At 35.2% G+C, this 25,241-nt stretch overlaps 3 protein-coding genes and 1 pseudogene across 4 annotated transcripts; 3 read left to right on the top strand and 1 right to left on the bottom strand.

Annotated features, from left to right (window-relative positions):
- Positions 1-301: 301 nt before the first annotated feature.
- Positions 302-6,244, bottom strand: LOC111317210 (G-protein coupled receptor). 2 transcript variants are annotated; one of them, XM_022919614.2, is made up of 18 exons: positions 6,135-6,244; positions 5,823-5,911; positions 5,641-5,732; positions 5,413-5,451; positions 5,234-5,287; positions 4,864-4,938; positions 4,316-4,381; positions 4,097-4,139; positions 2,840-2,885; positions 2,521-2,614; positions 2,381-2,433; positions 2,163-2,247; positions 1,984-2,086; positions 1,768-1,890; positions 1,485-1,551; positions 1,036-1,102; positions 882-935; positions 302-633 (listed from the first exon to the last, which is right to left on the bottom strand). In XM_022919614.2, exons 2-18 carry the CDS (start codon positions 5,869-5,871, stop codon positions 493-495), a joined length of 1,251 nt encoding a protein of 416 aa, XP_022775349.1. In that variant the 5' UTR covers positions 5,872-5,911; positions 6,135-6,244; the 3' UTR covers positions 302-492. The 2 variants fall into 2 exon arrangements, with proteins under 2 accessions (XP_022775349.1, XP_022775352.1); XM_022919617.2 differs by having other exon boundaries at positions 1,798-1,890.
- Positions 6,245-14,193: 7,949 nt separating this feature from the next.
- Positions 14,194-19,618, top strand: LOC111317205 (uncharacterized). Its single transcript, XM_022919610.2, has 7 exons — positions 14,194-15,032; positions 16,271-16,416; positions 16,592-16,863; positions 17,076-17,230; positions 17,840-18,102; positions 18,831-18,893; positions 19,061-19,618. Exons 1-7 carry the CDS (start codon positions 14,726-14,728, stop codon positions 19,325-19,327), a joined length of 1,473 nt encoding a protein of 490 aa, XP_022775345.2. The 5' UTR covers positions 14,194-14,725; the 3' UTR covers positions 19,328-19,618.
- LOC111317207 (pentatricopeptide repeat-containing protein At2g20540-like) lies at positions 19,373-20,880 on the top strand (annotated as a pseudogene).
- A 1,284-nt stretch (positions 20,881-22,164) lies between these two features.
- LOC111317206 (AAA-ATPase At1g43910-like) lies at positions 22,165-24,161 on the top strand. The gene is made up of 2 exons (XM_022919611.2): positions 22,165-23,497; positions 23,614-24,161. Exons 1-2 carry the CDS (start codon positions 22,520-22,522, stop codon positions 24,079-24,081), a joined length of 1,446 nt encoding a protein of 481 aa, XP_022775346.2. The 5' UTR covers positions 22,165-22,519; the 3' UTR covers positions 24,082-24,161.
- Positions 24,162-25,241: the final 1,080 nt, after the last annotated feature.

Here is a 25,241-nt window from a genome sequence, read left to right as displayed (position 1 = left end):
TTTATAGATTGTTTTGACTTTGAAAACTAGCACTGGATTAGATTGGTGTAAGACAGATGTTTCCACTTTGTCTTGATTTATATATGGAGATTTGGACAAAACTAATAGTGTTATTATTATATCAGACTATTAGTTATTAAGATTCTGCACATGTGGCAATTCGAAAAGAGTACAGCGTTTTTCAGCTCCATGTCCTGGACATGATTACCATTATCCTTTTTAAGGCTTGAAAAGCTAGGCTGTAACAACTTGAAGCAAATGTTGCTACTAACAGCTTGAAGATTAAATGGTAAAAAGCAAGTGGAAAAAATGGTATATGCTATGAGTTTTGAAGGAATTTCAAAATGCTACATCATGAATATATCAATGAGTTATGTTTAACCAAAAAAAAAAAAAAAGATATAAGAGATTGCATAACTTGATTATACCTCATATTCATACATGTGATTCAGCAGAAGAAAATTGGAATTTTTGAGGTAAGGACTAAGAAATTTAAATTGAACCATATTTTCTTTCGCTCGGTGTCCATGTTCCTTGAGCAGCAGCAGTAGGTGGGCGCTCCCAAGAGACTTCACTGGCAAATGCGGTGTTAAGGTCCTCTGCTCGTGAGTAGCTTTGCCCTCTTCCACTCACCTGTCATACATACTTTGCACATTCATGGACAGAATTATAAGGAGAACTGCTAAGTTAATGAATTGATTTAATCCACATATTACTTTACTAAGGTATGTTAAAGCAATGCCAATACTAAACAATATGCGTGTTGGCTACCGCACTGTAAGAGAATTCTCTGAAGCAGCTATTACTTGCATGAAAAGAAGTTCAAGAGTTCTAGCAATATTGTTCACCACAAAAGAAGAAAATAATATCCATAAACTTACAGTCTCTAAACAGGCAGAAAGAATAGTCATGCCCGGCAGTGCATCAATTCCATGCTGCATCCAAGACTCCAAGTAAAATGTATGTGTAAGTGCTTGCAAGCATAAATTTTTGTAAACTATTACAAAATACTAAACTATAGACTAAGTAGCCCACCTGGCGTTCTACTCTTGTCTTGTAAATAAACCCTCCACAGCAAAAAAGAGTTGATGAAACCATGAATCTGCTCAAGGCCAATTCATTTTATCATAAACATCATGGGTGCAACTCTCACATACAGTAAATCATGGATGCAACTCCCACGAACACTAAATCATGGGTGCAACTCTCACAGACAGAAAATTTCAGAACCAACAGAAAGAGATCAATTTTTTTGTCTATCTGCAGTGACAAACATTGATGCCCTAGAAAATAGATATATGGAAGGGCTTTGCAATACAAATTGTAAGTCCCGAACCCTGGGCATAAGCACGGTTTAGGGTAAATGAGACAATTTAATCAGTTGGTAGAAACTAGCAGCATACACTGCACAAAACACTGCATCTGCTGCAGATGACATTAATCACATGTAGGACAAATGAAAATACTACTGAAGATTGCCATACATGCAAGAAATTATTCCAAATATAGCCCACCCTCTTGTAGCATCTCCTTCCTGATTTTGTGTGTATTCTGCATGTATGGAAAAAAGAAAAAAAAATCAACTTTAAAGTAGTTGATGGCAAGTTCTATGGAAAATGCATCGCTGGTACCAGAACGGTACTTCAATAGATTCCAGAAAAATCACTGTTTTTTTTTGGCACTTGAGATTGTCTGGGATTAACCTAGTCATTGAAACTAAAAATCTAGCACTCTACCAACAAAAGACACAGCTGTTGGAAAACCTACCATTGAATAAAACAGAATTGGGGAGCTTACCGCACATCTTTGTTAGAACAAACTCAATTGGTTCATAACCCACCACTGGGATAGTGATGTTAACTTCATATGGGGTGTTATGGGCCTTCAAACCTGAAGGATAAAAGGGGAAAAAAGGATTACAGATGGAAAATGAGCAGATTATAACCAAGAACATCATACTGCTGAAGGAAATGATGTATATACATCTCCAATCTAAAAGCAAAGTCGAGGGTGATAAAGTTGTAGGTGGGTTCCCAGTTGCCCCTGTCCCTGTTAACTTAATCTCCAATCCATTTTCTGGAAAGACCTGAGAAGGACCCCATGCAAAGAATGATCAGGTAACAAGCATATTTTCTACCCCATGAACTGACAAGAAAGTGTACCTTAATGATAGGTTTTTGCACTCGGTAGGAATGGGATGCAATAGCAGTCAGATAAAGGGTAACATGTGGCTGCTCGGTACTGAAGCTGTTCACCAAAACTTTTCAACTTTAAAGATTATTCATAAGATGTCGATCACAAATAATTAAACTAAACAAATAAAACTAATTCATTACATGTGAGAGAATGGAGATTGCAACTCATAACAGTGACACCATACCTAAAATCATGGTGAGATTTTTCAAAACCCAACTGAGTCATACCGTTGTAAACCTTCAATTCAATCAAATGGAACTTTTTAATCAAAGAGTTTCTGCATATAAATCAATGTAGATCAGTTAAAGTGAAACAAATTCTTACAATTTCCCTTGATCGTGGATGAAATCCAACAGTGAAGCCCTGAAACACTCGTGGGCCTGGTTTCTCACATGGAATGGCCAGTTCAACAATGGCTCTGAGAAAAATAGAAATAACAAAAGTTTAGATATATGCGGTAAAGTGGATCTCAATCAATTATTTGAAGAAGTTGGATAATTTAGTCTTGTGGTTTGGCACCAGGAATAACACTTTCTAAATTGTAACATAAATTTCACTTTACACTGCATGAAACTTGAAACAGACGTTTAGAAAAAAGGAATGAAAAAGAGAGAGAGAAAAGTCATAATACTGCTTAGGATACCTGCAAGTGGATTCATAAGAGACATTGCATATGCATCCAAGTTGACCTGAGATTTACACCAAAAGCAAATGACAAGTGTTAAAGGGTGATAAAAAACAAAGCGTTGGCAGTTGAGATTACAAGGCAAAACAGCGATGGATCCATAACAAAATGATCCAAAATAATAAAGCCTTCCTAATAAATTGGGGTAAGAAATGAAGATTTGAAAAAAATCATTGGCAATTGGTACGGACACAAAAATTGAACAGAGAATCAAAGGAAAGGAATTTGAAGAACGAGAAATGCAAAAGAAACTAGGGTATCATAGTTTTTAGGTTTTTAATTTTACATAATTGGCTCAGGCACTCATGATATCATGTCTGGAATGTCATTTATTCACACAGCCAGATCTCAATAAAAGATTATGTCATAGCTGCATTATATTGGGAGTTGATTTTTAACACAAAACTCAAAGACCTCCCATGCATGTTAATGCTTAAGCACTACCTGAAAAAAGTTATCAGCAATATGAAAGGTCTCACATTAACCAGTAAGAGCTGAGGAAAACATTATTGGGTAGAGAGGTTGGATGGTCATTTTCACCCATTTTAAACAGAGTGAAAGAAAATGGTTTGAATGAGAAATAACTTAATAAACCAAATATAGTACTTTACTTTGTTAAACACAAAAATAAACAAATTGATCCCCTGCCTTAGGATTGAACACCTAGAAAGACCATTTCCACCTTCTAGAGATAAAATATTTGAAAACAATTGCCTAATCAAGCTTTAGCACACTTGTTTAGGAGTTTTATGCTTTGTCAGCATTCAGCAACTGATCAACAACGTGATATGGCAGCAGGGTAACTCTTTAATTATTAAAATCATCATCAACCTCCACCGTGAGCTATTATAACATGTTGCCAATAAAGTCACAGTTCATTAAAACTAATTAATGACAATTTTCAGATGATATCTATCGAGTAAGTAAATTTTAGTTGACAACTTTATTTTTTTAACTTTTCAATATATTTTTAAACAAGATTTTCTATCTAGGCCTGGCTTGTTACAAGCTTTCCAAAGCATTTCCCAACACTAATAATAATTTTGTTCAGCTTTCCAAATCTCTCTCTGTCATTTCTGCTCGAAGCAAGAAGAGACAGGGTTTAAGACACCATATGAACTTGTAAATTATCAACCAATCAGAGATGGGTGGATATAAATTCCTAGGATACACAGTATTAAGCTCTTGAGGAATTGATACGAAGAGTTCACACACCTTTACATTGCCCATTTAAACAATGTCCACATATAATATTTACCTGAAATACAATCAAAGAGATTCATTAACACATATTGAAATGCCCTGAAGAAGTTGAATATTTAAATCCACATAATTAATGACTTCACAACAAAATGATAACTTCTAAGAACAGTAACATCTAAAATTCCCACAAATTTTGAGAAAGAAACAGTAGCCATTAGGCAATAGATCAACCTGTGCAGTACGTCCCATTTTGTCAAAGGTGTTCTCACAATTCAGCAGGTCACCATTGTAAAACCCCTACACTCAGAGAAGTTAGATTTAACAGGTTTTATATATCCATGAATCAATATTACAGTGTCAAAACTTTAACAGGGTTTTTGTCAAAACGCAACATATTGCATTAAGCAGGCAAACAAATTTTTTTTCAATCTCAGGAGGCTTTACAAATATAACAATGAATACAAGCATAGTCATAGTTTCATGATGCTTCATCCATTGGCCTATTAGATTTAAGAAGCCTAAGACACTGTTGAAGTGGGAGGTGCTTCCAGACAAGCACACCTTATTAAACAAACACAGCATTTCAAAACCAAATGTTTTGTTTATAGTTTGTTCATAGCAATCATTTCAAAACCGAATGATTTGTGAAGTAGTAACTATAAACAAACATAGCAATCATTCATTACCATTGCATCAAAGGAAGAGAGTGAAACAGCATACCATTATTTGTTTATAGTTACTATTTCACAAACAAGTATTTTAAAGCCAAACAGACTTACTTGAACAAGGTCAACATGCCCTGAACCAGCAACAAAGTGGTTAAACTTATCGAATCGGCCAAAATCTACATACCCCTGCATAATTATGACCATTATGTGCAATGTGAATTATGCTCAACATGCTTGCTGCTATGATAAAGATACTGAATGAGCTGAAGAAATAGCTGCAATGTTTAAAATAATTCTATGTTTACCATCAAAACATTAAAAGAAAAGAAAAGCAGATTTATCTAGCAGGAAACTGCAAATCAATACTTTCAGCTAATTAATAACATTTTTTAAGAAATTGCCTTATCAAAGGACTTTATTATAAAAGAATAACATCTAAGCACATTGATTCAGTACTTAAGAACATGAAGTTATGAACTACCATTTGTGATCTACTCTCCACATCTTTGCAAAAGCGGATCACAACGTCAGTGTCCTGCATCAAGAAAGATACAAGAATGTAATACATTCTGGACATAAATATTTATAAAAAGAAAATAAAGCTTTATCACCAAAAGTAATTGAAGGCTTTCAATACTTTAGATTACACAAGGATTTTACCTTCCCCTCATACACAAAAGGAGCTCCAACCCACCCACTCTAATCAACAGCTTAAGAGAAAACAATTTCACTAGAGACCAAACCCTAATTCATTCAACTGACAATTCAAACTATAATGCTCATTTTAGAGGCAATTCAAACTATAATGCTCATTTAGAACCATTAACCAAACAATGATTCAGACGACTATACCAAATTTACAACAACAAATAAAAGTAAAAAGGATACGAAATCAAAAAGACGGCTAGAATTATCAAGCGCGTAGCAATTGGACGTTGGGACAACAACTGAGGTAACGGTAAGTGCTTGTGAAAGAACAACTGCAAAGAAAACAGATTCATTTGCATTAAACAATTCAAAATAGTTACCGTCAAATACAACTTGATAACAGAATCAAACAGCAAAATTACCTGCCACTGCTATGAATATGAAACGAGCATTGCATTTAACACTCTCCATTGCTTCGAAGGTTCAAGCAAACATGTCCTGCGAGATTAAGCTACTCCAAGTGTTTTGAAAGAGTAGCAGAGAACACAAATACGGTGAAATTCGAATAAGATTCTTAGAAGCAAAAAAAAAAAAAAGAGATCTGAAATAAATCTAATTAGAAGAATGAAAAAATTTAACGGAAATTTAAAACAATAATTTTTTGATTAATCCGGATTTTTATATTCTACTAGAAATAAAAACAGTAAATCAAGATGAAATAGCAGAAAAAATACCTGAGCAACTTGGCCGGAGTGTCGATGATGAATGTTCAGAGGACATAAGATGGGCCGGAGAGTCAAAGCTTCCCAACGCCAGTAACTTGTCGAACGGGAAACCGACGGACGCTCCTTTGGCGATTTTTAAGTTATTATTATATTTTTTATTTTTTAAATAATAAATAATACCACATCTTTTAGTATTTTATTACTAAATATAACTTATATAAATACATATTTGTATTAAAAAAAGGATTGCCTAAATCTAAATTTAGTTACGCGTATTTAAATATAAAAAATAAATTAAGAAACAACATGATTATCAAGTAATTATATCAGCATATTATATTAAAATAATATAATTTGTTTTTCCTTAGTTGTTTTAAGTTTGAATTTATTGAAAGATTGTGTAAAATAATTTATCATAAATTGATTAAAATTTATGTAAATGAAACTGTTTATACTAATTCAAAGAAAAAATATATTAAAAAAGCTTAAAAATCAATTATTCACTTAAAAAAGTGAAAGAGTAAAAAAAACTTGATATATAATTAAAGAGTTAATTTGTCGAATTTTAAGTTTTTTTTTTTTATATTATAATCATTTACTAAACAACAAATTAAGTCTTTTATCTTGTAATATTGGAGTCAAATGAATTATGTTAAGTCGTAATTTTAAATTTTTTTTACATCATTCATTTTTATTAAAAATATATTTTTATCTATTTTTTAATCCTTATATCATTTCTTATTATTTGCAGTTATATCTTTTGTAATTTATTTTTAAAAGTTTTGATCTCTTTTAAATCTAAAAACTCTTTTTTCCTAACTGAGATACATATATGTTTCACATGTCTAAATTATCTCAAATGATCCTCTCTTGTCTTTTTTTCAAATTTTAAATTACCCTTAATTTTTTTCTCGAATTTTTTCATTTCTAATTTTATATCTTATAATTTTATCATACATCCATAATGCTGGGAATTGATGATCGAGATGTTGAAAATTAATTGCAAATAGAAAACTAAAAAAAAAAGACAATTTACAAAAATTTGAATAATAACAGAATATTGTTATTGGATGAAAATGATAGAAGTTCACCACCAAGACTAGACACTAAGAAATACAGAAACATCACCTTAAGAATTCTAATCAACGATATAGAATTATATAAGTTCACCACTTTAGGAAATTCACCTAAGAGATATAGAACTTGAAAATAATATAAAGATTACTTAAAGATGAAAACAAACTCTATTATGCCTTTTACAAAAAATAATAAAAAAATAAATAGGTTAAGAACATCTCTCTAAGCATAAGAGCTTCAAAGATTTTTTTTTTTTTTGAATTGCTAGATTGATGAGATTGCCTTCAATCTTGTCTTGCTGAAATGGTGCCTAAAATTATGATATTTGCATGTGAACACAATAATCTATTGTGTGAACATAATTAGCTGCCTATTTACTCCTGTAAATTATAGCCTTACACATTGATAATGTATTTAATATTTGGTGTCTAGATTCATCCATGAATTTAACCATAAGCCCATCTATCTTTATGCTCTCATTTTTCGGCTTAATATTTGGTGTCTAGATTCATCCATGAATTTAACCATAAGCCCATCCATCTTCATGCTCTCATTTTTCAGCTGGTGTGAACACAATCTCTATATTTCAGCTCATTTTATTTCTGCATTTATTTGTGGATTTGAACCAAGTATAGGTCTATCTTATTTTTGGATATTCTTTTTTAGTCTTAGCCCAAGTTGTAAGATATGTTGACATTTCGATGTCAATCCATCTAAACATCTTTATTTTAATTACGCTTATCTTCTTCTCATTTGTTTTTTAGCAGTCTAACACTCAATCATATATAACAATGCAGGTCTTATAGTTATTTTATATATCTTTGTTTTAACTTTAAAGACATATAGCAATCACATAACACACTCGACACATTTCACCACTTCACTTTTCCTACTTAATTTTATAATTTATATTTCTTTCTATCTCAATATTATTTTGAACAATTGATCTTAAATATAATAAATGACTACTTTTTGTTACTACTTTATAATCCAATTTAATCACATTAACACTCGCTTCTCGATGACTATGAAATTTGTATTTCATTTATTCAATTTTAGAGCTATTTAATTCGAAGTCTTGAAACTCCAACATATGTCTTTATAATTTTAATTTTACACTAAAATCATTATTGATTTCAACAATTAAGATTATATCTAAACCTGTTTAAAACCCGGGCTACCTCTCAAAACCCCAAAATCTGCCTAAGTTTTGAAAGAATTTAGATAAAAAATTAAAACCCATTAAATGAGCTTAGACATAATTTTTAAACTCGTTTAAATTTCGGACCCGACCTTTGACAAAAAATTTAAAGCCCGAACTCAACTGACCCAAATTTACATATATATAATTATATATATATATATATGAGAATTATATATAAATTAATTCATATATATATATATATAAATTAAAAATAAAATTAATATATTTTATTAAATTAAATTTTTATTTTTAACCTTTACATATATATTTTTATTTTTAATATATACATGTTAATTAAATATAATTCTATTAAATTTAATTTAATCATTTTTAAAAAAAATTATTATATAAATTAAATTTAATTCGTGGGTTGAGATTTATCTTTTGAATTTAAGTCAAATTTAAAAAAATTTTGAAATTTCAAATTTCAAATCAAATCAATTCTGATCAAACATATAATTTTTAATAATAAATATTAATCCGATCGAATCCAACATGACCTAAAAACACCTTTTATTATATCATTGTCAAAGTACATAAGTTAGTGTCATAGATAGGGAGCTTAAGCCTAGTTAACGTACATTCTTAGGTGGGAAACTACCGTTTATATGCCTAAGTAAGCATTTAACCGACTCTATGCAATGCACATGTGCTGGAACTCAACTAGGCTCCTAAAAGTTTAAAAGAAAACTAGGAAGGAAATGGTTAAGCCAAGACTAGTTTATTTACTAGATGTGGTATGTACACTTACTCTTGGAACACAGTCCCTATGTATTCTTTACAACCTTAATACTTTACACTCTTGTTTCTCTTACTTGTTGTCACTTGTTGCTTATTGCTTATGTACAAATAAGGGGCAGTTCTCCTATTTATACTTGAACCCTCTTGGTACTTATGGTTACAATGAATCCAAGTGTATGGTCATTTAGGGCCTTTTAGACAATTATAAGGTGGCTAGACTCTAACAAGGTTGGTTAAGACCTTTTTAGAGATATACTAGTTTCAAGCTCTTTATCAAGCCCATGAGTCTGGAAGAGTTTGGGCATTTTTACTGAGTACCTATGTCATCGGGTTCCAGAGCTTTCTCTATCTGAGAGCCATTTTGCTTGTAACTAAGGTCTTTTAGAGGTTTCTTCGTCTAGGCATTACAGTGCTTATCACTGTGTCCACATTTGGCCCTTTTGAAACCTTCGATGTTTATGCACTTAGCCTACTTCTAAGCATATTTAGACCCTTATGTGCCTCCAACTTGGCTTATTTTCAGGCTAATCTAGAAGCTTCCATGCCTACGCACTTAGCTTGTCTCCAGGGGGTTTTAAGCCTTTCTGTGCCTGATTGGCCGCGCTACATCCTAGGGTTTTCTTGAACTTTTCAACAAGCAGTCCTCATCTTTAACACTGTGCAACTCACCTTGAATGTATTCTTACACTCTGGCATTGGTCTTAACATGTACACTTGGGTAAAGTATATGTATTTAGGGCCTTGGTTTCGATCATTTTCAGTTCATTATCTATACAATTTCGAGTAAGTTTCATTTTAGACTCATGTGTGATCCATGACATTCTCTCTCACTCATTCTAGCAATGCCCTCTTTACTAAGAGAATGCCAATCATTCACTATACACGTAAATTGGATCGATGTTCGTCTCTTATCTTGATAGTCCTTGGCACACTTTTGTGATTATCTCTTTTTCTTACCTTGATGCCAACACAACTGTTGCCAAATCAATTTTTTCTTAAGAGTCATCTGCTACACACTCTGAAGGGAAAGGTCTAGCTTATCTTTTTATCTTAATTGATGGCTCTTCGCATTCACACTCTGCTAATCTTGTTGGCTTGATTAGTGGTTATCTATGGCTACACTTTTATCAACCTCATCGGAAGCCTAAGAGGTCTGTTCCTATCAGTTCAACCCAATAACACTTAGCCTCAACATTCTTGTAAAGTCTTCAAGATATTAATGCTTATCGTTATTTTTACCATTACACTCTTCATAATTCTTCACAATGGCTATAAGCTTCTTCCGTTGTGGGTAATCCCTAGGTCTGTAGAATCTCGAACATAAGAAGTAGCTAAAAGTAATGTCCTTCTTACCTTTGTCCTTATCAAGCTCCTTCGCCTTTGCCTTACGATGTCGAGGCTTTTTTTTATCCTTATTTTTTGAAGAGGAGCTACTACTTTAATCTCCCTCATTCAAATCGTTATCTCTAAGTTTAAGAGACTTAGTGTGCTCATACTCGATCAACGATTCAATAATTATAATTGCCTGACTCAATTATTAGACCTTATGCCACTTTAACTTGATTCTTACCCATGACTTTAACCCATCAAACAAGGCTTCTTACTCGTCTATGTTGGAAACCATAAACAACTGTTTCGAGAACTCTTGACAATAGTCTTGCACTCTTCCCCTTTGAGTGAACTGATGAAGCTTTACCCTAGTTTTTTTTTTTTTTGTATATTCTGGCTTAAACTATCTTGTTAGTTCCCTTACAAATTGATCCCATGTGGTGATTGTATCTCCCATTGTTATATGCTATTGCACTTTTAATGCCACTACAATAAGGTCATATTAGTTAAGTACATGACATCAATACTTACTTTGGCTTTTTTCACTGTACCAGCCACTCGAAAGTATTGTTTCATACCTCATATGAAGTTGTCGACTTTTTTGACAGAATAACTTCCCGCAAATGGCTTTGACTTGGGCACCTACACCCTAGGTCCTAAACCCTCATTTACAATTTATGGTAGCTTGAAACACAACAAACTCCTACTTAAGTTGCTTTAGTTCTTCCTACAAGGCTACCACTTGAGCTTTTAGAGTCTCATTGTGTTGTATAAGCACTTTTATCTCTCGAGTCAAGACACTGTACATCTTTTTTTTGAGCTCATCTTATGCCGAGTCTAGCTCTTGGATACAATCATCGGTGCCTTTGAACTGATCCCTTAAATCTCTCATGGCTAACTCATATTTTGCCAATCGAGAGTCTATGGATGACAACAAATCCTTCGAACTAGACTTTCTTCTTTTGGCCGTGGGTGGGCGACCTTCTTACATTTTATTCGTGCACTCTGCCTAAAGATTACTGGCCATACTTTTGCATGCACACTATAATCACGAAACTTGGACTAAGGATTTCCCATAATTTTTTTAGGAGCACTTAAGCATATTAATGCCTTCTTCTTGGCACCGATAACCAGCAATCACCTACACAACATTTTCCACTGCAAGTCAACAGCACAACTTGTACACTAGCACACAAGCTACAACCACATTCGAATCAACACCAACACTGGTTGTCACCAAAGTTTGAAACCTATTATGATACCAATTGTCACAGGCTGAGAGCTTAAGCCTAGTTAATGTTTGGTCTTAGGGGGTAACTATCATTCGTATGACTAAGTAAGCCTTTAATCGACTTTGTGCTATGCACCTGTGTTGAAACTTGACTAGCCGCCTAGAAGTTAGAAAAAAGTTAGAAGAAAATGATTAAGGCAAGAATAGTTTATTTACTAGATAGGTATGTACACTTGCTCTTGGAACATAGTTCTTATGTCCCTAACACTTCACACACTTGGTTCTCTTACTTGTTGTCACTTGTTTCTTATTGCTTATGTACAAATGAAAATGATGCTCTCTTATTTATGCTTGAGCCCTTTTGATATTTGTGGTTATGATGAATCCAAATGTATAATCATTAAAGACCTTCTAGACAATTTTAAGGTGCCTAGGCTCTAACAAAGCCTTTATAGAGATATAATAATTTTAAGTTCCCTGTTGAGCCCTTGGGTTTGGAAAAATTTGAGCACTTTCACTGAGTACTGGTGCTTAGCGGGTTCTAAAGCCTTCTCCATTTTAACACTACTCTGTTTGTAGTTAAGGTCTTTTAAAGGCTTCTTCATCTGGGCATTATAGTACCATCATTGTGCCTATACCTAACCCTTTTGGAACTTTCAGTGCTTGCTCATTTGGCTTGCTTCTAGGCATCTCTAGACCCTTCCATGCCCACTCACCTGGTGTCACGGTCCAACGTTTCTCATTCTGAAATCACACGTCTTTGCGGCACCAAGACTACTTGTAGTCGAGGTTAGCCTTCCCTCGAGTCTAATTTTTTTTAGACAGCTTAATTTTGATCATTCAAGCCACTTACTCAAGAATTTTTTCTGATTTTGACCCCGTAAGGTTGCTCATTCTGAACTCTATAGGGAAGAACCCAACTCCCATCACTCTTCAACCCACTATTCTCATAGTGGCCCCTAGCACCCATCTCTATCCTTAGGGCTTAAGGTCTCGAGCATCAATCTTCAAATACTAGTAAAGGTGCACAGCCTCGGTTCTCATGATTTTATTACTTTTTGACATGGTGAGAACCTAACACCATGTTCGCCCGTATCGTACGCAAGCTCTCGTATCAAGTTTACTTATGCTGGTCAGCAGCCAGCTCGGAGCCTCTAGGCTCATCTCATCCCATGGGATTCAGTTCTTAGTGCTTAGGCCCTTAGCTTCTATGTAGACTGTCCGCACGCATGATTAATACCCAACATCATGCTAATCCCGTAAGGGAGACTTGGATGGACTGCCCTAGCTGTAGCACACCTCTACCGATTGGCCACAAGGGTCTAGCAGCGTGCCTGCCTGCTAGCTCGCACATCCCTCAGGCTCGATGGCGTCCCTCCTACGCAAACATCATCTCATGATCCTTTTGACTCAAGGAGAAAAAATCGAGGGGCATAACGAACTCTACCGTGTAATCCTATGGCTCAACGCGAAGGCGTGATACGAGGCCTGTCGGCCCCAACAGTCCCTTGGTTTACCATGACCTGAGGAAACATCGTGTCATGCTCATGATCCTACGATGTCCGCCCACCTAGACACCACTAGTGTCTAGGAGTAGCTTACTTCAGACTAGCCAGGCCCCTGACTGCCCGTTAGCCAATAGTGTGATGGAGAGCTGACACCAGTCATCCCCTATAAAGAGCATAAGAGATTTTTCAGTCTCCTACCAGTAACCGTAAGATTATCCGAAATGAGAACACCTTTTTCTCCAACCATCTCAGGGCTTTTCACCGGCTAACTTAGGGCCCCATAACCTTCCTCTTGATCACTACTATTCCTTAATTCTACTCATTGCTCCACCAACCCACTCGAAGATGCCCGCACATAGCTTTGACCAATAGCACCTGATTGGCTAACTGATCCCAGGGCATCAGCACACTACCTCACGCTTACTTACGTATCTTGGGATTTAGGTCTCAAACTATTCATACACAATATCCCTAACATATTCCCATGCTCATAATACTAGCACATTGCTTCCATTGATGACATCCGTCGGACTACTTGACTTGAATGTGTTTTATCACTGTTTCGAACTTATCCACGTATCTTACGGTCAAAAACTTTTACCACTCACACAACATATTAATAACATGTTTTAATACTTTAAATATGCGCTTGTATGTCTTAAAATCACTTTTTTATTAACTTGATCTCAATCGTTGCTCAACTCAAAGTCAGTCATGACATGACTAAATCACACCAAGACCTGACCATGGCACCTGACCTGACTCTAGGCTGAGCTAGAAGCTTTTATGCCCGTGCGTCTAGCTTGTCTCCCGGCGGTTCTAAACCTTTTTGTGTCTGACTGCCGACGCCACATCCTGAGGCTCTCTCGAACCTTCCAATGTGCGGTTTTCATTCCTGACACCATACATACAGCTCACCTCAAGTGTACTCTTACACTCCAACCTTGGTTTTAACCCTCACACTTAAGTAAAGTACGTGACTTTAAGGTCTCGATTTCGATCCTTCTTGATCTGGTGCTCTTATCATCTCAAGCAAATCACGTCACACAACCTTTTAGTCTGGAGCTCATGCGCGGTCCACTAGCACCTTTCTCTGGGATTCGTACATAAAAAAATAATCATATTTGTTCAATTTGCATCAATATCAATCATTTCTGTTTCAAACAATGAATTTTAGTTAATGTTAGTTGAGAATAGTTAAAAGGAGTTTAAAACATAGACCAGACGCAATTGAAACCATTTTTTCCTTTCTCCAAAAAACCAAAAAGTTAATAAAGCCCACCCAAATTCCAACGCTTCGAACACGAAACCCAGTAAATCAGAGTCAAAATAATTTGGAAAAGAAGGATCCAAAGATCCAAACCAAAAACCTTCTTCCAAGTGTCCCATCTCGCACAGCCAAATGTATATCTTCAGCTGCTCAAATTCGCCCACAAGCAAAGCCCTAAAATGCCAAAGCTAGCATCAACTGATCCCTCACTAACCCTATACCTAAGACGAGAGGAAGAAGATGGCGAAGCACGCCACCACTGCCGTTGGCTGGGGCCACCACCACTTGCAGAAGCGTTGGCTTTTGGCTCTTCTCCTAATGCTCTCTGTTTCAACGGTTATTGTCTTCTGCATCAGAGCCGCCTTCGATTCCTGTGATCGGAACGTTCCTAGTGCTGTTTCTGCTGCTAATGTTATCGGCTTGGCTCCGAATGCCATCCAAGTCGCCGAGAAGCGGGCCTTGCAGATCGCTGCTGGAAAGCGGAGTCCACTCAGTTTCATGAAGTCGAAGATTGTTCTACTGGTGTCGCACGAACTCTCGCTTTCTGGTACTCTCCTTTTTCTGTTAATAATTTCTAATTTCCTGGTTGAATATCAATGTATTGGAGTTTGTTTTAACTTCTGATTGCCTACGTTTAATGTAAAGTACTTGTTAGGGTTTATTTTACTGTATTATTGTTTTTATTGAAGTAGCATCGCAAATGAATCGAATTTATGTGGGAGTAGCTTCGAGGTGTGGCCTTTTTGCATTGTCTGTAGGCCGTCATTGCAGAATTGAAAGCAACCCATGGACATATGTAAATGAGGTTTGATATAGTATAGAGGAGCAGAGGATATGCATGGATTATTACAGTTAGTATGTTGCTTTAGCCATGCAAATTTCAAAAACCAGTTACTGTTGGGTTTATTTCGATTGAAGAAATTAATAAAAGACGCATTTTCATATGCATTAATTACCATTTGTGGAATCTCAGATTTAGTATCATGGTTATCATGGTCAGCAAATCGTTTGCTATAAAGTACTTTAATTTGAATTTTGTAAAGCACCCAAGGATATCTGTACATTCTCTTATCATGTTGAATTTCATTGTAAAATTTGGAAAGAAATAAAAAGAACACTATGTTCATTAGGGCCCTTTGCACCTTAATGTAATCACTTTATCAAGTTTTTCTATTTTTGAGGCTCAGAAAAAGCATTCCACCAATGTGCTAATATCTTGAGGTTCAATCAATTTTTGTGGTTCTGTTGGCATGTTAGTAATGGCTCATCCTTTTATTTCTATGGATGACAATAATTCTGATAATAATGTCCCAGATTCTGAAATTCTCTTTGATTCCTAGGTATACTGAATGTAAATTATAAAATGTGCTTTTGGCATTTTGCTAACACGTGCTATAAATAGTTTCTGCATATAAAGAATCTTCATGTTCTCGTAAAATGCATAGTTTCTCCTTGTCATTACCCACCATGAAAAATTGTCGTTACCAAATCATCGAACTTTTTGGTTATAAACTAATGCCTATTGCTTCCAGCTGTCAATGGTTGTTCGCTCATGTTAACATATAACGTGATCTCTAAATTGTGATTTTGCTGCTCTATTTTAACTGGTAGCTGCCTTTTTCTTAGACAAACCCTTTTCCAAGAGATGTGTTTTATTGGTGAGACGTAAAAATAACTTATTTCTGAAGACGGTTGTTGTTATCATCTTTCCTTGTGAAGAGGCTATTTAGCAATCAATTCTGTCATCATTGTTTCCTTCTATAATGTTTCCTTTTCTTTTTCCAGGTGGACCATTGTTGTTGATGGACCTGGCATTTCTATTAAGAAGTGTTGGTGCTGAAGTTTATTGGATTACAATTATGAAACCATCTGAAACAGATGAAGTAATATATAGTTTAGAACATAAGATGTTGGACAGAGGAGTGCAGGTGGTAAGTTCTCTGGATTGTTACAATTTGGCTATATGTCCTTTTATGGTGTTTTTACTTTATATAATGGTGTAACTTTACTCAAGATGATGGATTAGTATTCTATTTGTGAAGGCTTGGATGATTGCATTCTAAATATCTACCTTGCTTCTAATTAGGCTTTTACCCGTCTTTTCAGGTTTTCTCTGCAAAGGGAACAGAAGCTATAAATACTGCTCTAAGAGCTGATTTGGTTGTTTTGAACACTGCGGTTGCTGGGAAATGGCTGGATGCTGTTCTTAAGGAAGATGTTCATCGTGTTCTGCCTAAGGTGTTGTGGTGGATCCATGAAATGCGAGGCCATTACTTCAAATTAGATTATGTAAAGCATCTTCCTTTTGTAGCTGGTGCCATGATTGATTCACACGTTACAGCAGAACACTGGAAGAATAGGACTCAAGAGCGTTTGAAGTAAGCTTCTAAAATCCTCATGTCTACTATCTCTCTGTGCTTATTGTTGCTATAAAATATTCATGTTCATTCTATATGCATTGCATCAGAAATCTAAATAAGCTTTTCATGCATTTAGTTCCTCAATTGCTATACACATTTCATGTATCTTAAGTTTTAGTGACAAATTTGAGTCAGTTTTTTTTTTCTTTTTTTTTATTAATTTTTTGCAGGATTAAAATGCCTGAGACCTATGTTGTTCACCTTGGAAATAGCAAGGAACTGATGCAAGTTGCAGAAGACAGTGTGGCTAAAAGGGTTTTGCGTGAACATGTTCGTGAATCTCTTGGAGTGCGCAATGAGGATTTACTCTTTGCCTTAATAAATAGTATGTGTTTGAGTTTTCATCTTGAATAGATTTCTCTACTTTTTCATTTTCCCCAGTCAATGCACCTAGTTTTATTTGCATTAAGTTATGCCATCAAAACCAAAAAAAGATCCTTATTTCAGTTTGATAAAAGGAGGGTTGTTAGAATCTGGTTTGTCAATTATAAAATTACTTAAACAAATAAAAAAATTTATTGAATTCCATTTGATGCCATTTATGCTGCTTCACTGTGTGCTCAATTTTGTTGTTGGGTGACACTTTGTCTTTTTGAAAAAAAAAGGAAAAAAATCATGTAGCTTATTTAAATTGTTATGGTTTGACACTCCTGCATTTTGAGTTATGTCCAACTCAAGGTGATGGTAAGAGCTGTGTTATGGTTCTTTAGAGAACTTTTTGCAATGATTTTCCTTTTCTTGCCTCAATTGTCATTATATTATTTTCCTTTAACCACCCTTTCAATGTGCCCAATCCCTTCCTCAATTTTGTAGTTCTCAAAGGCACGTAAAAGAAGGTAGGAAGAAGGGGAAAACATCTAAATGACTAAAACTAAAAACCATTTGGTTTTCTGGTATTCATCAATAATAGTACTGAATTACTATTTAACTGCAGGTGTTTCACGAGGAAAAGGGCAAGATCTCTTTCTGCGTTCCTTCTCTGAGGCCTTGCAACTGATTAAGGAAAAGAAAATGCAGGTGCCACCACTGCATGCTGTAATTGTGGGAAGTGACATGAGTGCTCAGACCAAATTTGAAACGGAATTACGAGATTATGTAATGCAGAAGAAAATTCAAGATCGTGTTCACTTTGTGAACAAAACTCTGACAGTAGCCCCATATTTAGCTGCCATTGATGTTCTTGTTCAGAATTCCCAGGTAATTTATTGGAAAAGCATTCTTTATTTCAAATATAATGTAAATGAATTCATCTACTTCATCATCTTGTTGATGTATATCTTTAACTCCTACCTTAAATATATCTTTAACTGCTATTGCTGTTTTATATCTGTGGGTACAGAACAGAGTCAGAAAGATATTTGAAGGTCCTTCTTTTACCATAGCATTTGCTGATACCTAAGATAACAAGTCTTAGCCGGTAGTGGACTTGACAACATTGATAATTGGCTAGATGACAATGGTTTTCTGGTGCTTATAGGGCTAGCACTTCTCATATAGTAATATTATTGGTACAATTTATGTTTACTTTCAATTGCTGCTTGTAGAGTGGTTAAGTCATATAATGTCACTGAGAAGAATCTAACTTCTAATCCACCGAAATTGAACAGTCGCAAGCTAGAAATGTGCATCTATTTGGAAATTGAACAATTTTTGTCCTTGAGGCTATAGTTTCTTTTGTTTGATCATCTAAGTGAGTGGAGAACCAAGATTTATTATATGTTCCTTATCAAGTGAAAGAATAAATCAAGGGATGCAAATGAAGGTTTTGATTTTTCCGACCTCTCTGTAAACTTCTAATTTTTTAACTTTTTTTCTTTCAATTTTGTCCATGATTAGCATTACATTTTACGCTAAGACTACCTTGGTATTTGCTTAAAAGTTACTTTGATAGAAAGGGTATCAGAAAAGGTTTTTCTTACATGTAGGCACGGGGAGAATGCTTTGGACGGATAACAATTGAAGCCATGGCATTTCAGTTGCCTGTACTGGTAATCCATTAACTTTACCTGATTTTCTTTTACATGGTGTTACATTTTAGTTAGGGTTATGAGCTTATGAAAAAAAAATATGGTGAAGTTGTTCACTGCTCATATTCTATAGCCAGCAGTCACGGGAGCTGGTTTTTAATATTTACATAATGTTATTTTCAAAACAGGGAACAGCTGCAGGAGGCACCAGGGAAATAGTGGTGAACGGGACTACAGGTTTATTACATCCTGTCGGAAAAGAGGGGGTTACTCCTCTCGCAAAAAATATTGTCAAACTGGCAACTCATGTGGAGAGGAGGCTTACAATAGGAAAGAGAGGCTATGAAAGGGTCAAAGAAAGATTTCTAGAGCAGCACATGGCTGAGAGGATTGCTGGAGTACTTAAAGAAGTGTTGAGGAAGTCTAAAAACAAATCTAGTACACACCTTGATTGAACCTCCCATGTCGATGATGTAGATTCAGTTTGAATCAGAGCAGCCATGGTTGGGATGCCATTTTTTTCTCACATAATGGCTGACATCTTTAATTATGGCCCTAGTTTTTTCTGTCTTCTTGTCTTCTTACCATCCAGTTTGCCGTATAGGGATGTAAATTATGTACATGCTAAGACAATTTTCATAGCTGTTTATAAGTCGAGAACTAATGAGTTTTTACTTGTTATAGCATAGACGTCTTGCCATGTTGGGGCCATGTGGAATAATACGTTTTCTGGGTTTGGGGTATCATTATCACACATGCTGGGAGGACTGTCCTAATAGCAGGTTTCCGTTGCCAATGCCGTGTATGAATGAATTATACTTGTAGTTTTAGTCAGAGCACAATTAGCTTAATAAAGAATCTAGCTTAAGAGTATCGAGTAGTTCAGAAATCTAAGCAGCAGACTAGTGAAAAACGATTGAGAGGAACTCACTACAAGTAGCTTAATTTTTTTTGTTTAATCCGTGCTTTTCTTATTTGTTCAGAAGGTTTAATTCGTGCTTGGAGCCGGAAACTTTGAGTTCAGTATTTTGAACTGTGTAATGGTGCATTTCTCCCGCAAATTCTCTGCAATATTTCTAAATTTTATCCCAAAACAGGTCTGTCAAAACCGGCAGCAAAAAATTCAATACCAAAGATCCCAGCATTCTTCTCTCAACTACAAAACAAACGCTTCCAGCTCATTTCCAATTTCAATGGCTGCACTTCCCTCACCCAAATCAAACAAACCCATGCTTGCATTCTTCGTAAAGGCCTTGAGCAGTGCTGTTATATCCTCACCAAAATGGAAATCCCCATGGATGATGACTCTAAGCTTGTTTTTAACCAGGTTAAATACCCCAACCCATTTCTTTGGACTGCTCTTATTCGTGGATATTGTTTACAAGGTCTTGTTAAGGAATCAGTTTTTGTGTTTAATTGTATGAGAAAAGAGGGTATTTCTCTTGTTTCTTTTACATTTTCAGCTCTTTTTAAGGCTTATAGTATGGTTCTTGATGTGAATTTGGGCAGGCAAATACATGCCCAGACGATTTTGATTGGTGGGTATGGTTTTGATTTGCATGTTAACAATAGCTTGATTGAAATGTATGTTAAATTAGGATTTTTGGAATGTGGGAGGAAGGTGTTTAATGAGTTGCCTGAAAGGAGTTTGATTTCTTAAAGACTGAGCTGATTGTTGTGTATGCGAAAATCGGGGATATGGAATCAGCAGGGAAATTGTTTGGTCAGTTGTCTCTGAAGGATATGGTGGCATGAACGGCTATGGTTACAGGGTATGCTCAGAATGCTAAACCCAGAGAGGCATTGGAGTTCTTTGAGAACGACTGCAAAATGAAGGTGTTGAAACGGACGAGGTTATGTTGGTTGGGGTTATTTGCGCCAAGTGCACAATTACGAGAACCATGAAAAGTGTTTGTTGTGCCAGTGGGAAGATGTATTTGTATATCTAACAATCGTTCATTCCATTTTTTTTTATTAAAAGGATCATTTCATGCTTTCATTTCATGTATATCTAATGATCTCATTGATAGCTATAAGGTTTTTCTTTTCTTTTCTAAATGATCAGACACTAGGGTTGAATGTTGGACTTGCCTAGGCCCATCAAACGGTATGATTCTTCGACTTGTTTTTCCCCAAAATCCTACCCCAATCAACACACACTGTCATGACCTGAGAAAGATTTTGCTTGACATAGAAAGACCATAGGAAGCTGTGCTTTGTTCATGTAAAGACCAGAGTTAAAGAAAGTGAAAGCTGGGATCTGGCAAATAATCATGTCTGGTTAGCTAGGTATCCAATTTTCTTTTGTATTCTTTCTATGTTTCTTGATAAGCAGATTTCTGAATTGAGATGCATGTTCTGTACAATGAAAGATCAATTGCCTAATTTGAAATTTTATCAACAAAAATTAAATTGTTACTGTTGGGAATATAGTTAACTAGAATCTTATACAAACCCACTTATAATTATTCAGAACATGAGGCTTGTATTCATCAGAACAGTATCTGCTAATCATTTATAATTTTATCAACTAATGTTTAAAAATGTGTTAATTATAATTTAAAATTATATAAAATCAAATATTTTGTTAAAATTAAACAAGTATAAAATAATAATAAAAAATTTATAAGTGAAATGGTCTCTAAGGACACACTTGTCTTTTCATCTTAATTTATTTATAAATTAAAAAAGCCGCCTTACCAAAATGTAATCGAATCGTATTTAAGTTCCTTCTCCGCATTGCCTTCTCTTTTTCTACGTTATCAGTTTTTCTTTATCTTTCTTTGTCTCTTTGACAACCTACCATCCATACATTTCTTCACCTTTCTTCATTTTTCTTGATTGTAGTCATATCCTTATTTTGTTGTATTAGGCTTTGATGGCTTTCTCATATAAAAAAAAAATGTTTTGTTTAAATCATTTTATTTTCTTACGCTTTGATGATGGTTTTGGAATATAAAGGAAAATTTTCATCCATGTCGGTCCCATATCTAATCAATTAAAACAACTCTAAAAGTAGAGAATTAAAAGGTTAGTATTAAAATAGTTTCATTGAGCTCTGCCTTTTGAGAACATCGAAATTTATTATTATTGAAATTAATCTTATATTCTTGCACTTTTTACTCATTTATATTTTAATCACACTAAATTTGTGAACTTTCTCTTGTCAAAAATAAATTCCAAACACACCTTTTAAATTTGTAACCATTATATGTTCTTGTGATTATAATAAAAGAAAGAGTAATGGAGTTTAGCAATAATATAATCAGTCTTGGCACTACTGTATTCGCCATCAAACTCTCAATGATCTTCACCCAAAAGACAAAAGAAATGAAAAGAAAGAAAAAAAACACCTTCCCTATGTCAGGTTGATGATGTTGATTGTTGAACACAGAGCAGGTGAAAGTGAAAGCTCGTGTTTCGATTCCAAGTAGCCGTCCAAGACAGTCTCACCAATATCTTCCAGGCAGCTTCCTCATGACCATATTTTATATTCCTTTCCAAACTTTTTTCTCCGGAGTCATGGCAATCAAGTAAAGGCAGTAGCTTCCGTCTTGTTTCTTGCTACAGTAGCTAGGCCACTTCCTACTGCTAGTTAAAACCCCACCTTAAGTCTTGGTTTCTCTTGTATTTTCAGTCTTTCAGCCATGGCTTCCCTGTTGAACGAGCTACCTTCCTTTTCCACTCTTCTTGCTGCCTATGGTTCCCTCACAGCCATGGCCATGCTAATTCGTACAATATTGAACGAAATTATCCCAAAACCGGTGCAAAAGTTTATTTATTCAAAATTTTCTGGCCTAATATCAAATTACTTCTCCTCTAACTTCACCTTCATCATTGAGGACCGCTGGCAGGCTGTTTATAATGAAACATATCGTGCTATTGAGGTCTACCTGCCTACTAGAATCGACCCTTCAACTGATAAACTTCTCATAGGCTCCAATGACCCCAATAACCCAACAGCGCCACTAAAACAAAACATCCCTGCTGATAGCAAGATCATCGATGAATTTGAGGGCATGACCTTGGAGTGGACTTTGCATGTAAGAGAATCGGATAAGTGTTTTATCCCGGATAAGAAATGCTTTCACTTGACCTGCAAGAAAACTGTTAGAGATCTAGTTGAACAAAGGTATTTTCCCCATATAGCAAAGATGGCTGAAACAATCCTGAGCAAGCGAGAAAACCTCAACATCTATACCTACAACCAAGAACGTTCCAGGTGGGAATCAGCAGTTTTCAAGCACCCTGCAAGATTTGAGACTTTGGCTATGGAGCCAAAGCTTAAGCAATCCATAATGGATGATCTTGACTCATTTATGGGACGCAAGGATTTCTTTGAAAATGTTGGCAGGGCTTGGAAACGTGGGTACCTTTTGTATGGTCCTCCAGGGACCGGAAAATCATCACTGGTTGCGGCAATTGCAAATTACATGAGCTACAATATATATGATCTCCAGTTCCAAAGTGTTCGAAACGACGCTGACCTCAGGCGTATACTCACATCCACTACAAACCGATCTATTTTGCTCATTGAGGACATAGATTGCAGCAGAAAAATTTCAATAGATCGTGTCAAGGTTAAAGACAAGCAAGAGAAGGAAGGTGACTCTGTCGATCCTGGGGTAATTTATTAGACCTATAAGGCTATTACAATTACAGTAAATTATTTATTCTGTTCTTTGCATTTTCTTTCATTTGGCTGCTGTTGGTTTTAACTTATGTATGAATTTTTTTGTAGGTGACATTGTCAGGCCTTTTAAATTTCATTGATGGACTTTGGTCAAGCTGTGGGAATGAAAGACTTATCATCTTCACGACAAACCACAAAGAGAAGTTAGACCCAGCTTTGTTGCGTCCAGGGCGCATGGATGTGCACATTCACATGGGCTATTGTACTCCTGCAGTATTCAGAAAACTTGCCACTACATATCTTGGAATCAAAGATAATAAACTGTTTGGCTGCATTGATGATTTGATTAAGAATGTTGAAGTTACTCCAGCAGAAGTGGCGCAACAATTGATGATCAAAAGTGATGACCCTGAGGCTGCTATCCAAGGTTTCATTGAATTCCTTAACATGAAAAAGGATGAAGTTGGGGAAGATGTGATTCAAGAAGAGGAAGCAAAGGACACAAATGAAATGAAGGATGGAAAACAAAGCAAAAAGCATGATGAAACTGAAACCGGTTCCATTTATCTTACTTAGGTATATTATGTATTTTCAAACAATTGTACTATATTATATATATATATATATTTACTAATGCACAATTTCATATTTTAAAATGGGGTTTTTCATGAATCTTGTCTCTCGGTAGGATAGAGATATCCAAATTAAGGGCTTTTATTTGGTTTTGATAAGATGCACAAACTAAAAACTTCTGTCCTTTATCTCAATAATGTTGTTTCAAGCAAAAGAAATTGATTTGTTTTGGTGTACATCTGCAAAGGACTTGGCCTTTCAAATCTCAAATGCTACAACGTTTTCTTTGAAAAAAAAAAAAAGGGGATCATTAAAAGTGTCTATGGACCAGATTTGGGTCAAGCTTCTTTTCTATTGTTAAACATAAAATTCTTGGCGGAAGCCCAGCTCAACAAAAGTAGAAGTCGGGCCAGGCTGGCTTAACCAGTTCCAGTGGTCATTTGTTTGCATGTAATTATGTCTTTTTATCCTTTGCCATACCAATTAGCAATATCCCACAGTCACAACTCCTTGCTCTATAATTATATGATCGAATGAATAAATGAATGAACCATTCAACTCTGAAGTTTACGGTCTCCTGAAAGTTATTCCATTAACTTTCTCGGAACAAGATATGGGTTCATGTTCCTTAAGCAATATCTGGCATGTCTTGAACTGATGCGCTGATGGAAGCACCGGCAGACATGTCTTGAACCGATAGCTTCTTAAATCCATTTGGCTTTCTGGTTTTTGTTGCAATGATCTTTGAGTCAATCAAAAAAGTTTCAAAGAAGTGAACTTTGTGTTTGGTTGGTACAAGCAAGATAGAAAAAAGGGAAAGAAAATGAAAATAAGTTTGCCTCTTGGTCTAATTTCTTATTCATCAATGATGTAGTAATTATATAGTTGATCACGAGAATGTCACATGCTTTTCCTCATTTAATTTTCATGGTGATCAATGATGAAAAAAGTGATTGTTTCTCACACCAAACCAATAACTTTTGATTTCTAGAATCTATTTTCTAAGCAACAACAAAATCTAAATGAAAATAATAACGAATTAATAGCATATCATATCTGCAAGAAACAATCAAAAGATCACTATTTACTACGAATAGATCAAGAATTTGAAAGTCTTTATCACCATGAACCTAGGTCTCCTTAGAATTTGATCGAGCAACAAC

The sequence above is a fragment of the Durio zibethinus genome, chromosome 24 (genome assembly GCF_047325235.1).
Source record: "Durio zibethinus cultivar Kanyao isolate XHJ-2024 chromosome 24, ASM4732523v1, whole genome shotgun sequence".
Lineage (NCBI taxonomy): Eukaryota > Viridiplantae > Streptophyta > Magnoliopsida > Malvales > Malvaceae > Durio > Durio zibethinus.
This window is presented reverse-complemented; position numbering and strand designations above follow the sequence as displayed.

Excerpts from the sequence above, each read along its gene's own strand:
- LOC111317210 (XM_022919614.2), bottom strand. The coding sequence starts at position 5,871 with ATGGAGAGTGTTAAATGCAATGCTCGTTTCATATTCATAGCAGTGGCA. Across the intron at positions 4,382-4,863 it reads GGCATGTTGACCTTGTTCAA|GGGTTTTACAATGGTGACCT; the intron begins GTAAGTCTGTTT and ends CTCTGAGTGTAG. Across the intron at positions 2,886-4,096 it reads TTTAAATGGGCAATGTAAAG|GTCAACTTGGATGCATATGC; the intron begins GTGTGTGAACTC and ends TGTAAATCTCAG.
- LOC111317205 (XM_022919610.2), top strand. The coding sequence starts at position 14,726 with ATGGCGAAGCACGCCACCACTGCCGTTGGCTGGGGCCACCACCACTTG. Across the intron at positions 16,417-16,591 it reads TGGACAGAGGAGTGCAGGTG|GTTTTCTCTGCAAAGGGAAC; the intron begins GTAAGTTCTCTG and ends CCGTCTTTTCAG. Across the intron at positions 18,894-19,060 it reads CATTTCAGTTGCCTGTACTG|GGAACAGCTGCAGGAGGCAC; the intron begins GTAATCCATTAA and ends TTTTCAAAACAG.
- LOC111317206 (XM_022919611.2), top strand. The coding sequence starts at position 22,520 with ATGGCTTCCCTGTTGAACGAGCTACCTTCCTTTTCCACTCTTCTTGCT. Across the intron at positions 23,498-23,613 it reads GTGACTCTGTCGATCCTGGG|GTGACATTGTCAGGCCTTTT; the intron begins GTAATTTATTAG and ends ATTTTTTTGTAG.